The sequence below is a fragment of the Abrus precatorius genome, unplaced genomic scaffold (genome assembly GCF_003935025.1).
Source record: "Abrus precatorius isolate BTA unplaced genomic scaffold, Abrus_2018 Scaffold8, whole genome shotgun sequence".
Lineage (NCBI taxonomy): Eukaryota > Viridiplantae > Streptophyta > Magnoliopsida > Fabales > Fabaceae > Abrus > Abrus precatorius.
Genome location: NW_020874428.1, coordinates 3,889,307 through 3,908,207, shown reverse-complemented (window position 1 = coordinate 3,908,207; position 18,901 = coordinate 3,889,307). Strand labels below are relative to the sequence as shown.

The 18,901-nt window shown below is 27.1% G+C and overlaps 2 protein-coding genes across 2 annotated transcripts; one reads left to right on the top strand and one right to left on the bottom strand.

Moving 5' to 3' along the window:
* Positions 1-51: 51 nt before the first annotated feature.
* LOC113847346 (pathogen-associated molecular patterns-induced protein A70) lies at positions 52-1,331 on the top strand. The gene is made up of 2 exons (XM_027476382.1): positions 52-1,128; positions 1,235-1,331. The coding sequence occupies exon 1, from the start codon at positions 152-154 to the stop codon at positions 1,124-1,126; it is 975 nt and encodes a 324-aa protein (XP_027332183.1). The 5' UTR covers positions 52-151; the 3' UTR covers positions 1,127-1,128; positions 1,235-1,331.
* Positions 1,332-11,591: 10,260 nt separating this feature from the next.
* On the bottom strand, positions 11,592-14,873 carry LOC113846413 (acyl-lipid (9-3)-desaturase-like). Its single transcript, XM_027474653.1, has one exon. It carries the CDS (start codon positions 14,803-14,805, stop codon positions 13,456-13,458), a length of 1,350 nt encoding a protein of 449 aa, XP_027330454.1. The 5' UTR covers positions 14,806-14,873; the 3' UTR covers positions 11,592-13,455.
* Between the last annotated feature and the right edge of the window lie 4,028 nt (positions 14,874-18,901).

Genomic DNA, 18,901 nt, shown 5'->3' with positions numbered 1-18,901 from the left:
TAATAATAAAGCAAATAAACTGTGCCAACAACACCAACCCTTCACCGTACAAGTAATTACAACCTTAAAGCTAAGGTAAATATATTAAAATTCAAAACCCTTTTCCTTTCCATTCCCAAACTCCTCCAATCTTCACTTGCAAATCCAAGCCATGCTTGAGGAATCAATCTCATCCACACCCACATTCTGGGGTACCCTCTTCAGCTGGTTCACTCCCACTGTCTTCTTTCTCCTCCTCCAACTAGTAATTGGAACCATTTTCATCATTTCAAAACTTGCCAACACTACCCACAAACAAGAAGATCCTCAAGTACATGACTTTCCACACCCACAACAACAAAACCACCTTGTTAGATCCCCATCCATGTTGCAAAGACTCAAATCCATCAACTTCTACTCCTACCCTTACAGATCCCATGACCCACAAATCCAAAACCCCCATTTTCACAACACCCCACAATTTCAAACTCAAACCCATGAACATGAACATAAACATCCCCAACTTGATAGATCTCCTTCTGTGCTTCAAAGACTCAAATCGATCAACCTCTACAGTTACTTCCCCACCGAACCCTTCACTTCCAAACTAACAACCGACACCAACACCACCGTTTCCGAGACACACGTGCCCGACAAACCCCACGTGCGAGAAGAACCAGTGGTGGAAACAGACGAAGAAAATGAAGAGGACGATGACTATGTTGTCGGAGACAACAACATTATCAAACAAAATTACAATTTTACCCCCCAAGAGCACCATGAAGAGGGTTCTTCGCTGGACGAAATTTACAGCCAGTTACAGGGGCAAGATGGTCATTTCACACGGACACAATCGGACACCAAACCGTCGTCAGGCGAAGTTCCGACCAAGCTTCCAAGGAAGATGAAGAAATCGGCGAGCAGCAAATCGGCGTTCTCTCACTTCAAGGAAGAGGACATTGTAGAGAGTCTCCGGCCGGCCACCGTGAGAGAGGCCAAGGTTAGCGGTGCCGCCGCCGTGGACGACGACGAAGTAGATGCTAAAGCCGATGATTTCATCAACAAGTTCAAGCAGCAATTGAAATTGCAGAGGCTGGATTCCATCATGAGGTATAAGGAGATGATTGGAAGAGGAACTGCTAAGTAAAGGTACAATTATGATAATATAATTAACAATTATGATTATGATAATAATTTCATTACATTTTGGGGTTACTACTTACTAGTATAATTATTTTTTTCTTAATTTAATTAGGGGTTCAGGTTAATCTTCCTTGTAAAATTAGTGGGTTTTTTTATAATTTTTTTTAATTGATTATGTAAAGTGGAGTGCTGAATCTGCCTAGTTCGTTTCAGCCTCTGCTTGTGGATGTTGGAAGTACTTTTTGTAACTTGCTTTATGTTAATGTCTCCTTAATGTTTCTATTTCTATATAACATAATATATTTCTTGTTCGACTAGATTTGGGTAACGGGTAGTCTATACGATATTGTAGGTAGAAATCTAAGAATATACTTTCTTTTTTCTGTTTTTTGGGTTGGTTTTGGTAATGTGTTATTCTGACCTAATAATTAGAATAAGTGAAAGTGGAAGGCAAATATTTGATTGCCCTAGTTACTTTACTGCTTGTTGTGGAAAAATGTTTCTGTTTTAGGTGAGTTTGTTTGCATTTCATGGTGCATTTTACCTTTGAAGAGTGTTGTTTATACATTTATTGATGTATATATACTAAGTGATAGAGAGAAGAAAAAAAGGGTTTACAGTTTAATCATTCAGAGATTAAAAAAAAATTTATAAAAAAAATACACAGTTATTGTATTAAAATTATAAAAATATAATAAATATTTTTTTAATAAAATTTTATTATTATTAACTATTTATTAAAAGTAAAATTAATAAAACTCTAAAATTAATATTTATTTAACGTGTATGAAAGATATTTCATAAGAAGATATATATAATAAATATTTACTAAAAATTACATGATTTAATTTATTAATATATTAATATTATATTTTTTTAAATACCCATGAAAGGGATTATTATTAAAAATCACAAGTGAAATTTCTAATCCATTCATACATGTATAAAAAATTATAGGAAGAAATGTATAGCTATATTTTCTAATAATTTTTTTTGTTCTTTAACTAAATTTGTAATATTATTTAACATTTTTCAAAGATGAGTGACTTTTATTGGTCTTCTTAATTAGTAGTTTTGTTAGAGCATTAAATATATAAATTGTTAAATGGAGTTTTTTTTTTTGTTTTTATTTAAAGAAATTATAGATTTAAAATATATTAATTGTTAAATTTTTTATTTTTTTAATATTATTAAATATATAAAATAGTAATTATATTATTTAATATCGTAAAGATTCTTAGAATAATTGATTTAATTGTTTTTTTATCTGGTAATTTAATTTTTTGTTTTTTACAAAAGGGACTGAAAGAAGTAATTTGTTGTATATTAGTAACATATTTTATAATTTTGCTAATTTTAATAGTTAAAGTTAATGAAAGTGGTGATGAAAGAGAAAGGGAAAAGTATGCCAGTTGTGTTGCACAGTAAAAGCATCTTATAGTATTAATGGAGAATTGGATTGTGTTGCGAGTGGGAACGTGCACTGTGAAATTGTGCTTATCCCCGTATTTAGGGGTTTATGTTGTTTTTCACGTGCCCTGCTTTCTGTGTCTTTTCCCCCCTTTTTAAATCATTTTACTGCCATTAATTTTTGTCACGTTTTCCTATAATTTGACGGGTCTTATTTACTATTTTTTTAAGACTAAATAGGTTTTTTTTAATGAAAATATTATTACATATATTGTGAATAATGTTGATTGTTCCCTCACCATTTGTTATTAATCTTTTCAATATTAGATAAGAAATATCAAATGAAAAGTGGATTTATTTAATATTTATAAAGTTTGGTTAAGCAACGTTTTTATTAATCCTTTAAAACAACATATCTTTTCTGTTGATAATTTAGTTTTAAAATATTGTAATTTTGTCATAATATTTTTTTTTTCATTTCTTATGTTTGTTATTTACTTCTTTTGTTTAAGTATTACAAATTTTTATTTGACTTTTTCAATATAATAATTATCTTATTTAATTTTTAAGAATTACACAAACCAGTAATTTGCAAGCCAAATGACAGTTGATTTTAAATCATTCTTTAAGGTATTAGTTGAAAATAGGTATAATTTCACTTTTTTATCTCTATTTTTTAATCTATAAGTAATTTTAAATAAGTATTTTTAACATTTATGTTTGAGTTTTGTGAAATAAAAATAAGAATGTGTTTAAATGAATATTTAATTATGTGTTTATTTAATAAATTATTTTTAAACTAATGACTTATGTTATAAATTTAATAATAAAATTTATTGATAGAAGTTAAAAATAATTTATTTTAATAATCATACTAAGAAGATTATAAAGATAAGCACAAAATAGCTTATAGGAATTATATATTTTTTTATTAACTCTTTTAAATAAGCCCTGATTCTATATGTTTTCATTCCATGTTCTTTAATTTTCTTGCTTATTAAATAAAATTGTGATGTATTATTGATTTGTATAAATTAATAGAGAAAAATATATAAAACATGATGTGTTAAATTTCAAAAGAAGTTATACATAAGATAAAATAAGGTGACCAAATGCGCAACTAAACATAAATTTTTTTGCATTTTAAGATTTTATTTGTATTTACATGACACGTTTTAACTGCAAAGGCAACAGAAATAAAATTTAATTGAGAAATAAATTATTTCATTAAAAAAACATAAATAGGTTTAATATTTACTTCTTAAGTAATTTAAAATATTCAGTAAAGAATATTTAAAATTTATATGTATTTGAATTGGAATATTACCTATCTCTTGTAAAGATAAACACAGTTCCAAAGTATGATATTTTAGATGAACGGGGTTATTTCTTTCCGTTTATAAGCTCCGATCTTTATATTACTTTCTCCCCCGATGAATCTTACTTTCTACTGTCAAGATTTTTTTCTGTTGTGCAAAACAAGAGAATTTTTGTTCTTTTCGCTACAAAAGTTTAAAAAAAAAAACAAATTAAGTCACATGCCTAAGAAACCAAAAGCCGCTAACATTCATATTTAAGAAAGAGATAAGGACTAAGGAGAAGGGTAAGATTCGATCAGTACAGTAATTAATCTCTTTACAAATATAAATAAATAAATTGTAAAGTCTCTAATATTACAAATTAAATCAAACAAAAGGTAATATAAAATTATGTCCTTGTATATACTTTTTATAAAACATTATTTAAAAATATCATGTCATATAAGATAATTTTATTTTATGTGCATTAATATATTATATGTCATTAAATTAATCAATTAATTATTATTTTTTATATTTTTCAAAGAAAGAGGTTAAATTATACTTGTATAAATCACACTTATTTTTATATATTTTGATAATTCTTTTATTAGATGATTTGATTATAAAATTAATCATGTAACTAAAATTTTCAATCATATAGATTACGTTAACAATTTTTTTATATAAATTTAAAGATATTTAATATATTTTTTATATATTAAATTTAATGTAATATATATTTAAAATATATGAAAATAAAATATATAACATAAATTTTTTTTATTGCATTTTGTAGTTATTTTTAATTATAAAAAAATATGACATAGATAATTAAGATAATATATAGTTATAATTATGAAAATTGTACTTTATAAAAAAATTATGAATAGTGTAATACGTAATTTACATTAGTGTAATTTCATTCTTTTTTGTATATATTATGTATTAATCTAAAATTATTACACTCTATTGATTTTTAAATTTGTTACACTATATTAGTAAAATTATATAAAAGAAACTAATAAAATAATTATATATATATATATGTATAGTTATATTTTATAAATTATATCATATAGTTATAATATTTGCAAACATATAATATTACTTTGATTTTGATATTTTGAAGTTAAAGTAACTTTCCTCGACTAAGTAGTTTGTTATTTGTATTGGTAGTTTGATGCTTCGACCATCTTTAACACATGGATGTAGTGGATTGTGTATTTACTATTTTAAAAAGTGTACATTTGTGTCGCCTTACAAATGATAATGGAACACTTAAACAGATCAATCAAATATTTCAGATGATTAATTTAAAATAAGATCATTTTTAATCAATAAAAATTTAAATAATCTCTCTTTTTAAAATTTACTTCAACAATATATTTATTAATTTTTGGCATACTTATATTATATTTTATACTAGTACAAGTTCACAAAATAATATAAATTAAAAATGTCTTTCTTAAGAAATAAATTCTTGAATATGTACTAAAATATATAATAAAATTTTATATATAATAATTTTTTATTAAAAATATATAATTTAATAATTTATAATATTAAATATTATATATTTCATAAAAAAATGTTTATTAATATCATTTATCGTTAAACATATGTTAAAATTCTAATTAGGATGTTTTTAAAGTTTATTGCTTGGGAAAATTTAATGTTTAATATGCCTTAGGGATTGCCATCACCATATTTAGAATCCACTTATCTTGGCATCATGGTTGGACCATATATTTACCAGTTTTTCCGTCATTAATTAACCATATAGCCTATATATTATTGGTCATGTCACCATCTACAGTGATTACACTGCCATTTAGTAAGCCTTGTGGATGCCATTGTCAGCAAAAAGCACAAGCCATGAAAAAGGAAAATGTTTGAGTTTCTTTAATTAAAGGGATATAAAAATAAAAAGTATTAAATGAGTATGGATATTATTTGAATGTTTATGAACCAAAATTCTAAAATAAGCTTGTGGACAATGAAATGTAAATAAATAGCACAGATGTGGAATATCATGGTGTTTATTGTTTATGGTGATGGTGACAAGTCTCTAAAAATATGAATTTATGGTTTGGTTTTGGTTAGTTATTCATTATTATATAGAAAATGATTAAATCATGTGAATTTGTAATGCATGGAATAGCATCTGGTAGGTATTTTTGAATAAAACATAATATAACATATACTTTCTATCTTATGTGTGGTGTATTCTATGAATAGAACAAAATTAGACATATACTAACAAAAGGGTGTTCGACATAACTTCATTAAAGATGAAACTCAATAGAACAAAACAGAATTATTTATCCAATTATTAATTTTTGACAATAATAATATTTATGAATGAATTTGACATGTTAAATAAGTTGTCTTTTGACTGATTTTACTAATTTATAAATTTATTTTACCAATTTATTTCATTGGCTTTATAATTTATATGCTTGAAACTTACTTTCTTCTTTTATTTCTAAGTTATGTTATTCTTTCCTCTCTCGTCTCTACTGTCTAAACTCTGTATTCCACCTTGCGATAAACTCAATGAACATGCAGATTATTACAAAACAAATAAATGTGTATTATCAATTAAAAACATGAAAATGTTAATTAATACAATTTATGAGTAACAATACAAAGTAAGAAGTAAAGGTAAAATATTTTAATTATTGTTATTTTTTAGCTAATAAAATAGGATTGTGATTTGTTGCATTATTGATATATTTTGTTCTTTCAGTTTCTATCTTCTATCTTCCATGCTAACGATGGATGGAAAGCACATTGATCTGTTCATTCAGTTGCTTTTTGCTTCTTTTTCTCTGCTGTGGCTCCCATTGTTATTTGATCTATCATTGACATCCACATATCAAGTGAAAAGAAAACTTGTTATCATGAGAACCGACAAAATTAAAATGAGTAAATATTTATTGTAAAGAAGTGTTAAAAAGGTTCTTTTTTAGTATATTTTTAATACGTAATCAATTATCGGTTTAAATTAATTATAAACGTGAAAGTATGAGTGTGATTTAAAATAAAATGAAAATTCATATAAATTTTAGTTAATAATAAAAATATATTTAAAATAGTATATTAAATATGCAAAAACAGTACGTTAAATAATATAGTTTCTTTTAAAAAATATATTTATAATGTTTAAAATGGTTTTACCATTTCATTTCATTTCATTTGAAAGGTAATTAGTTTTTATTTCATGTTTGTGTATGGGTTGGGGCACTTTCTAAATATTTTTTTTATTATTTAGACAAATTGTTAACATTTCTTACCCATTTATATAAACAAGCCAACTAAACTAAAATAAAAAATATGAAATTGAAAATGCAAATAAGTAAAGCGGATTTAATGCCTTGGAAAAAGGCCGTGTTTAGTGTTGTCAAAAACTTACAACCGTTAGATGAAGATCGGACGGTTTCAATTTTAAAAATAGACAATCTTTTAGATAAATAAATAAAAAATAATAAATTAATATATATATATATATATATATATATATATATATAAAAAGATCTTCTTCGATATAAAATTTTTTATATTAAATTTAAATCTTTTATTTAATTTATACATAATAAGTTATAATTTATTATTTTATTAGCTATAAGATATGAATTAAATAAAATACTTAAATTAAATATAAATTTTTTTAAATTTATACTGTTATAAATTTTTTTATCTTTATATATATATATAATTTTTAATAAATTTTAAGTAATAATTAAGAGTATAAAAAATATATTAATAAAGTTTCTCAATAATTTTCAATCTTAATGCAAGAAAAGTCTTCTAAAAAAAGAGTAGTTATTATTAATTGAGATTTTTTAATTTTGATTAAAAAACTCTTAAATATGTTTACACTTAAATATTTTTATTTTAACTACAACTATTTGATTCAAAATTTTTACTATAAAATATATTTATATAAATTTATTTAATTCATTTATATATATTAATATAATATAATATATATATTTAAACATACAAAAACAAAAATTTAATAATTTTTTATACAAAATTTATAAATTTAGCATAAATTATTATATTTTAATGATTAAATTAATAAATAACATTCTATATGAAATTATCGATATAATAATATTTTAACTTATAAGAATTTACGTAAATATATGTATGAAAATAAATAAATATTTTTTTACGTTAATATATATATATATAACTCGTAATAACAAAAATTAAACAAAAAATTTAGATTTAGTATAAGAGTTTCTCATATATATATATATATATATATATTTAATGTTAATAATATAATATAATTATATTAAAAAGAGAAAGATATAATTTTTATTAGGTTTAATCAGTAGATTTATAACTAATTATGAGATGTTTTTATTCAATTAAAAGATTCTGTTTTTTTGTAATTTTTTAGTATAACTATATTATATTATTTCTTTTAATTTTTTTAATAAAAATTTATTTATTTATAAGAAAAAAAAATATTTAAAAGTATTAATTATTAAATTTATTTATACGCTTATTTATTGTGATATTTATTTTAACAAAATTCTTATTTTTATTAATATACATAATATATATATATATATTTAAAATATAACAAATTAATTTTTTCATTTAATATTATAAATATTTTAAAAATATAACATCAATTTATAACATGAACTTTATTATATTCTCTCAATAATTTTTTTAACAGTTATTTAAATAATTTATCACTTTTAATATAAAAATAATTATATTTTTTTTATTTTTCATAAAAAAATAAATATTCGTTTTAAAATTTATCAATTGCTATATTTTTATTTTTATAAAATTTAAATTAACAAAAAATATATATTTATTTAATATATAAAATACTAATTTAATTAGTTAATACTAAAAATATTTTTAAAATAAATTATAAATTTATTAAATAGAAATAATTTTTATTAAATTATACAAATTAAATATTTATTTCTTATAAAAAAATTAGAGGTAATATAATGTATCAAATAAAAAATAAATCTATTTATTATTTTGAAAATATGAAATTATTTCATAATTAAAAAATTATAAACATAAAAAGTAAAAAAAAAAATTAAAACCATATTTATAATATATAATTTTTTATTAATTTTAATAAATAAATAAATAAATAAATAAATTTTAATAAAAGGGTTAAAATGAGTACTTAATGCGATGAGGGGATCCGATTGTTTATTTTTTAAAACTAAAAGAACGAGTGAATGATGGGTAGGAGTTGGACATGCATTTTGTGAAGAAGGAAGAGAAGTGGCGTTTTGGTATCAGCATTTCTCTAACTTATCTCAATTTTTCTCTTCACTCCTCCAATCCCTCTCTCTCCCAACCTCAATCGATTCGCTGATTTGCGCAATCTTATAGGTAAGTTCATCACCCTCTCTCAACCCAAATGTTCATCTCTTTTAGTTTTGATGATTTGGGTGTGTGGGTGTTGCACAGGAGTGCCTAACACGTTGAATGTCATCACAAATTTCCCATTTTTGCTTGTGGGTATTCTCGGCTTAGTTCTCGCTCTCGAAGGAAGTGTTTTCAATACAAGGTTACTCTTTTTTTTTTCCTTTTTTTTATGATCATTCTAACTAACATTAATTCTAACACTAGTGTATTTTTTTAATTTTTAATTTTGAATTAAAATGTTATAACGGGCATCGTTTGTTTGTGCTTGGGAATTGGTTGTTGTTGGTGTTGTTAGTTCTCAAGCAGAGGTGTGGTGTTGGGTTCTATTCTACATTGGAATTGCAGGAGTGGCTTTCGGCTCCACTTACTGCCATTTGAAGCCCGATAATTACCGTGTGCTGTGGGACACTTTACCGGTTGGTATTAAACTCCCTCTCTTACTTCTTATGAGAAATAAATATGTAATTGATTAAGATTAATAAAAGATAGTTATAAGTCTTAAATTTAAAAATTGTTTTTTAAAATTATTGAAAGTAATCAATGGTCGAATTGATTATTCAAACATTAAATGAATGTATCTATCTACTTAAACGGGTAATGGGTGAGTGTTTGGTTAATATAAATCTCACAATAAGGTATACAAAAATTTAGAAATTAATACATTTGGACAAAGCCTCTGTTTTTTATATTTTGGACCAAAAAGGAGTGGTAGTTCTTTTTCGTAAATAGGATTGGAGAGTGTATAAATAATTAAATAGTTTTTATAATGTATGTTCAATGACACATACTAAAAATAAATAAATAGTAAGTTCTTACGAAAATTGTAGATTCATTTTATCAATGTTTTGAATTTTGTGATCTTTTGTATTTTTTAATAAAAACATACTAAATATAAATTCTTATTGTGTGTCCCTTAAACACACCCTAAAATAACCAATAATTAAATATATTTATGTTTTTTTTTATAAGGATACTAGTTAAGAAGTTATAAATTAAAAAGTTTTTATTAAAAATTATGCTAGAACTGCATTATATAAATCATGGTATGAGTGCATTAATAATACTTTTTAATAACCTTTTTTTCCCCTAAACCAGTGGTCTTAGTGAATAAAGGTGTTGGTTAACAACAAAAAGCTGAATATACTTCTCTTGTTAGTTGCAAATCAAGAGGGAGTACTTTTGTTTCCCTTTCATTAAGAAGCTCTTGGCTTTGTCAATGGCAGATGATGGTGGTATACTAATCTCTTTTATCTGTTTTGGTTGTTGAGAGGATCAGCCAGTGTATTGGGTTATGCTGTATGTTTGCACTCCTTTTGGCTGCCTTTATTTGTGTATTTTATGACGGTTAGTTTTTTTTTTTAATGATTTCATGCTTATTCTCTCTTTGAATTCTTGTGCCTCAAGGTGCCGAACCTTTAACCAAATTTATACTGAATTATTTGTGCTAGCTGGTTGCAGGATTTATGATGATATACGGCTCTGCTTGGTGTTCCAGTTTATTCTTCCTCTAGCGATTGCACTAGTAGCATCTATGTATCACTCTAACTATACTCATTCAAGATATTGGTTTTCATGAATAGGTATGCCTTGCACACTTTCTTACTTTATTTTACTTATGTAATATCGGATATTTGATGAATAAATAATTAATCATGGGTGTGGTTTATGCTGTTTTAATTTTAGTATATGAATCCAGGGGAAAATTGTCGTATACATTTATAAAACACTTGAATATGTAGCATTTGTTTCCTGGCAATTAGAATCAAAGCTTTGTTTGGTTAGTGCTTATTTATGTATAATGTAATCTCTCTTGGGAATTGTCATAATTAGTAAATGAAGTTTAGAAATGAAATAGGAGTCTGCAATTGAAGAGATAAACTGTTAGTAAAGGTCTTCTGTTTCCTCTTCTGGCTGTTGGTAACTTTTTAGATGCATTCTCTACTTACAGAGGTGGGGTGAATATCTACCACAATAATACTTGGCTGCTGACATGAATTTAGGATATTATCTTGTTAAGAAATAGCTATATACTATTAAATTATGGATATGTTTTGACTAAACTTTTTGGCACAGGGATTTATCTGCTAGCTAAATTTGAAGCTGTTGCTGACAAGAAACTGTAGCATGTAAATAACTATATTATCAGTGGACACTCTTTGGAACACTTGTGCTTAGTGCTGATCCCATTTGTACTTGGTGTAATGCTCATCTACAGGGAACTTAAGTTTCAAAGGTATTTGATCTTATTATTTTATGGTTCTTTTAATTCCTTGTAGAAATTAGGGTATCAATTACTCCCAGTTTTTTTTTTTTTTTAATTTCTTTGTTTCTAACTGTCATTCCCTCAGAAGAGATTTGGATTCTTTTTCTTATATAATCATTGGATTTGCAACAGAATTGGAGATCTTAAAGATACAACACGAAAAGGTGGAGAGAAAAAAAAATGATAGATGCAATTGCTCCTGGATACCTGAGATGTTGCAGCAAAGTCATATGAGCAAGTGAAAAACACCCTATGATTCTGTAAACCTCGTAAGACGCTTCTCTTCCATAACGGGTTCAGCTAACAAGTTTAGCTATATAATGGAGGCAATTTTCCTCTCAACGCATTGATTGCTGGTTTTACCGTCTCTATACAGAGGAATCTGTAGACAACAAAACTACTCTAACTTGGCGATCATAAGGATGGGAGCTCATGCATCTTAATGTGTATTTAGTTCAGCTTACTTTGAGAAAATAATTATTTTTGTCAGTTTTCCGAGTGCTTTTGAAAAATGTGATTCTTTTCTTTGAAAAAAGCTGTTCGAAATGTCATAGGCATAAGCAAGATCGAGGGCCTAGGCGGCATCAAGAGAATTCTGACTTGAATGGTTATATTTCTTTTCTTTCTATATACTGGATAAGAGGGAAAAGAAAATGAGAAAATATGTACTGGATCAAGAGAACGAAAATGATTTCCCACCTTGTTTTACTGAGTGAAAAGAAAATGTGATTTTGTGAAATAATATATTTAATATAATAGCAGGTAAATAGATAAATACGCAAGTTTGTCATTTGAACTCAACTATAGACATGCAACCATGACAATCATTTTTATTTCGAGTTCATGCTTATGTTTTGCAACCGTGACAAACAGCTCGGGGTAACATAGCTCATGTCTTTGCTATTTGCTTAAAGGGAGAAATGGAATCATATAGTAGTATCATTGATAGAGTTCGTTTGGGTGCTTCTTGCCACCTTGAGGAACAAGTCAGCTTCCTACCAGTTCATGCATTAAAAGGGCAAACATGCAACAATAATACAGTACAGCACACCGATAGAAACATGTACATGAAAACCTTGAGGATGAAATGACTGTAAGTAGGCACAACACCACCACAGATAATAGTAAATAAACAAAAGACACAAGATTTCTAACACAACAGGTTGCATTTTTCAATGCTATTATTACACATGACAAAATATTTTACATTTTTCAGAGTTACAAATTGGTAGAATTTGAATTAGGTTGGAGAGACTGAAAAGTAGGTAGTTTTTGGTGTATTAATTTGCTCGGGAAAATAGCAGCACTTAATACCCTTCTGCAAGAGCAAAGATCATGTCACCCCCATCCATCCGTGACCATAAATTAAAAGTGAAATCTTCTATAAATAACAAACTATATCGCAATACAAGCAACAGTTTGCAACCATCTGATTGTATGACTACTAAGAGTCTAACCAAACTGATAGGAGCAACTAAACAAGAAGCAAGAAATGACAAATATCAATTCAGAGAACTTGAATTTAACATATGGTACATTTTTTGTTCCAAATAACAATGTACTATTCCAAGGCATAACACAAATGGTTATGTAGTTGTAGTAGATAGACCCCTGGACGCATAATGAAATCAAACTGCCAAAGCAGACAAAGAATAAACACGGTACTTACATCCCATTCTCAGACATGAAGTGCGGAGCATAAAACGATATAGGACTATTCGGTATTAAACCATGACCAGTATCAGTAGTTTCCTTAACTATTTTTCAAAAGAAGATTAGCTGATCCTGCTACCAACACACCGAGCAATTGAAGCCTCTAAGCAATCTGCAAATCAATTATTCTCTTCAAAACCAAGGATTACCTATCACCCTCAGTTATCACACCTTGACCAAACAGTCAATGACAGCAAAACCACACGAAGCTTCACTCAAGCTCATTCATCCATGAGTATTAACAGCTTCCCAAACTAAATTTTTGGGAACAGGATTAGACGCATCCCGAGCCTGCAACGCCGCCTTTCTCAGCGTCTGAATCGTGAGCACATTGGCTTTCCAGAAGGACACACAATTGTAAGGAAGATTGTGCTTCTTACAAAGGTCCCTAACCAAAGGCGCAATCTTCCTAAGATGGCACCGTGGCAACCGCGGAAACAAATGGTGCTCCACCTGAAACTGCAGCCCACCATGAAACCAATCCATCCAAGCAGAACACTTGACATCAAGAGTCCCATTAGTCTGCATCTCGAACCAATCATGCCCACTCGGTGGACCCAAATACACATTAGAAGAAAAATGGTTCAAACAGAACTGAACATGCTGAATCCCAGCAACAGAAAAACTAACCACCACAAACAAAACCCTCTCCCCCCAATTGGGCAAGCAAGAAACCAACAAAGGGTACCAAACCCAAAACGCAAGCATCCCCAAAAGCTCCACAGCCCTATTAGGCACATCTCTCTTAGACAACAACAACATAAAAGACTGCGCGAACAAATTAATCCTAGCAAAACACATCACAGGGTAAAATGTCCAATGCTGGTAACTAACCAAGAACCTAGCAAACGCATCAAAATTCATCTTCCTCTCGTAGAAACAAGAAGTTAGTGAACTAAAGAACCTTGATGACACAACAAAGAAAGGTAAATGCTGAAGATCAGGGTCAAAGTTAAGACTATTACAAGCAATGTGGTGTGCATTGTGGTTCCACTTCCACCACCCAATGCTTATTCCGGCGAGACAGTTACCGGAGAGAATCTGAACCGCACGGTTTAACCTCCGGTTCAACATAACCTGATAGTGCCCAGAATCATGCCCAATCCAACCACTCTGAATCCAAATAAACCCTATCAACGCGCCCGATGCCACGTGCACCCACATGCGGTCCGAAAAGAAGACGCCAGAGAGGCTGATTAAGAGGAGGCAGAGAATTAAGAGTAGTGAAACGCACGCGCCGTGGCCCTTGCGTTCGAAGAGGCCGGTGCGGGAGAGGTGGTTCAGTAGGGTGCGGTAATCGGAGGAGACGGCAGAGACGGTGTAGTCACGGAGGAAGTGGCCGGTGAAGAGTGGAGCGAGGCGGTGTGCCACCGTGTGAGGGTGGAAGGCGAGGAATGCGTCGGTGGCATCTTGTCCGGCGAGGGTGAGGAGAGGGAGGTGGCCGCCGGGGTGGCGGTGGAGCCAGTCGGAGACGTCGTAGATCTTGCCGTGGATGGAGATCCATGCGTCGTCGAGCTTGTTGTGTTTGTTGAGTTCTTCTGAGGAAATGTAGCTTTTGGTTTTGGGTTCCGCCATTGTTGTGGAATGGTGGTTGGTTCTGTTTGCAAGTGAGTGAGTGAGTGAGTGAGTGAATGAACCAAGAAGATGATGAGACTCAATGAGTGATGCAATATACATATATACTTTGTAAGAAAAGAAAAGCAAAATTAAAAAAAATATTCATTCATCTTCATTTTTTTATTTTTTTAAAAATAATTTTTTATCAACCAAATTTAGGTAATTTTTTAAATATTTTTTATCAGTTAATTAAAATTAATTTGTTAATTTAATAGCATATTTATATTTAATATTATTGTATGTTATTGAAATAAAATTTTATTTGACTTACAAAATAATGTTTAAAATATTTAAAAAACGATACATCTACATTTTATTTTATTTTTGTGTTTAAAGATATAAAATAAAAATTAATAAATAGTCAAGGTTTATTTTAAAAATAATAAATATTATTAATATATGAGATTTTTCAGTTTTTTGATAAAAATATTTGTTATGTTAGAAAATTTATTTGAAGAATTTTAATTTTAATTTTCACTTTTTTTTTTGTCAAATTATTTTTTGTTTTGTTTTGTTTTGTCTTTTCTCTCTAAATCAGACACAGAGTAAGGCCAGTATCCGGCAAATGTACCGGAAAGGGAAATTTCCTACCTAATTGAGTATTTCAGCATTAACTTTTTTATTTATAAGAATTAATTGGTATACCTCTGTAATTTATTTTTAAAAATTATGTGTTTGTTTTTATTAATTATTTTATTAAAAGAGTGGACATTACTAAACCCGGTATGAATTGATTTTTTTAATAAAAAATAATTAATTACTTATTTAACAACATTTTATTAAATAAAAGTCAATATAAAATTAAATGATAAGGTTTTAGTTAAAATGTATTTAGGTAAGTTTTATTGACAAAATAATTGAAAGAAATTAAATAAAATATATTATGAGAAATTAAAAAAGAAATTCTTAGGTCTAATTAAATATTTTAAATTTTTAACGCAAATGTTTCTATAGTTTTAAATCAAATAACTTTTATGAATTGTTTAAAATGCTTGTAATTTTTTGAAATTAATTTATATATGCTGACAATGGAAAAAATTTTACACTAACATTTAATAATAAATTATCATATTAGTAAAAAATTATTTTTGTAATAATTATATTTAAAATATATTTTATTAATTAATTGTGTAACAACGCACTAAAATTAAATTTTTTTTTTTACTGTCAAGAGTATTCCTTAATCATCATTCATCAGTAGTTGAAGATTGTTTCTTTTGACTTTCATATTTATAATATTAAAGATTAAAATTTTCAACAATAAATTACAAATACTTTACAAATTTTCATTCATATATTTCATTACACAAAAAAATATGAAACAAATTTAAAAAATGTTGTACCTTCTAACTTTTGTTCGTTAATTCGGACAATGATTGAACATGTGCCACAGTGCAATTCGACAACGACACGTTTGGCACTCTTCGGTTTAAGAAAAATATTCTTTTCTCGTAAATCTAAATAATTTATTAGTTTATTTAGTTTTAAGCTTAATCTCAGTTTTTCATTTTTAAGAGATTCTTAGTCCTTTTCAGTAATTGGCTTTGATTCTTGAATGGTTTGATAGTTGAGATAAATTGAACATTCGAATTTGAAATCATTAATTAACTTCAAATAGTTTTGCACTAATCAATGTGTTTAGTTAGTAGTTTTTCTTGATTAATATAATGAAGAGAAAACGCAATTCCTTAATCACAATCATATATATATTTTAAAATTTACCGCAACGTTATAAATCAAACTCTTCAACCATCCATAATAATAATAATAACAATAATAATAATATCTTTAAAACAAAAAAAATAGTGATATTTGATTTTTCTAAACGTAAAAACAATAAAAAAAAAGCTTCTAAATCAAAACGTAATTTAAAATTGAGATAAAAAAAGAAGAAGATTACGACAGGCAATAATAATATATACAGAGCACAAAATACAGTACAACTGTAAAGGACGAAATTATTAGCTGTAATAACAGCCTGTCAGTTGAAAATAATTAATATATATATTTTTTTTTATCATAAAAGCAAAGTGGAATTGAATGGTAGCTAGCATTTTGCAAGATAAGAAAAAGTTAGTTATAATTATTTTTTTACATTTAAATTAATTTAAATATATATTTAATAATTTAAAATCATTTCACGTGATTTTAGAATAAATAAAAATACTAAAGCAACTAATATAAATTATTTAATCAGTTTTACTGTTGAAACTATATTTAGTTTAGATAATAAATAATAAATAAAATATTTGAATAAAAAATTCTCTAGCATTTGCATTACTGAAAATTAATATTACAGATAAAAATATTATTTTTAAAATTTTTCTGTATATTTACATCATAAAAAAATAACATAAATTAGCTGAAGACGATTAAAAATGTTTGTATGAAAGTAAAAGAAAGAAGAAAAAAAGTGTGTTATAAAAAGCATAAAGCTTGCGGAGCCCACAAGTTAGTTGAGTCCGTTGGCGTATGCAGGCGAATAAAATAAGAATAACGATGCAACATAGTATCTAATTAAAGCTTTTAGAATATGCCACATGGATACTGTAGCCTACACATTTTTAAGCAAAATATCTTCACCCAATGTTTATGTGGACCTTATTATTACTTTTTTTTCTTATTTATTTATTTTTAAATATTTTGAGATCTTGTTTAAATGATATTGAGAATAAATTTTATATAAATTTATAAATAAATTAAAACAAATGATATTTTATTTTGGGTGCACTCTTATCCGTTCCATGTCATAGGATGCTAGTGATTTAATGATACCATTGGTCCTTTTCCCAAAAGGAAATATGCAAAAAGAGAAGCCTTACACCGAAAAAAAATCAACTACAGAAAAAGAGAAGTCTTCATTCTACAACTTTACCTTAACGGTACCAAGTATCTTTTAATCGTTTCCTCTACTTTTTAGATGTATTTCTAAGGATACGAAGAGGCTACGTGTGTATTGAGATGACATTTTCTGTCATTCTACTGTTATTTGAATATGTGTGTGATTTTCTAAAGGTAATTACATAAATTTTTTAATCTTATAATCACAGGTATTTATGTATAATCATATAATCCTGGGGTAGGTTGTATTATCCATCACTGACATCAAATTGCCTGAAAATAAGGCTAAGCTGAACGATGAGATAAACATAAGATGGGAAGAGGTGAATGCATGGGTAGACATAATGACTAAACGTGGTGTATAAGGAGAGAATTCCCTAACGTGTGCCCTAATCTTCCCTCATCATCACAACTTTGCTCCTTCCGGATTTTGTCTGTGTTGTCTCTGTACTTTTGTTTATCTTCTTATGCTACCAAAAACACAAGAACCAAGAGGAAAGGGGACTTTTCGATTTCTATTCTTTTCTCTCATCATATGTAACTGTACTATTGTTTAATATCTTTTAAGTTTTAAAAATTATTTTTTTTAATTTTCTTTTCGTTATGATTTCTTTTTTCTCCCCTTGAGTATTAGTTTTACTTGCTTTTAAAATTTTCTTTTCCTGTCAAGACTTTCTTTATCTTTTTCTAATATCATCCTTCTATACGTTCAATTTTAATTCTTAAATCTATTCTTTTTCTCTTGAATCAAAGTTACTTATATTATTTATTAAATTATTTATATATTTTAATTATAATTTTAAAATTTTATTTATAGGTTACTGAAATTTAACATATTTTTAATGTTAAAATAAAATTGTCCAAAATTTGTTGGCATCTAAAATTTTTAACAAAGTCACTAACTTTAAATAATAGATGAAATTGTATAACATTTTTTTATCTAAGTAAGTATGTGGATATTAAATAATCTTGAAGAATATTGAAATATGAAGTAGAAGATCTTAGACAACTTACGAAGATTTTCTGTGTGTGAATCAAAGAAGCATTCGAAGAGCTATGAGAATAATCTAATAAAGCATAACAGAAGAGTTTGAAGTCTTCAAAAACTAAGATGCAATTAAAAGAATTCACTAAAGTGTTTAAAAGATTGCACAATTTTATGTGATGACCTTTTTTTTTTTTTTCATGTGCAACCTCATTTAAAATCAAATCA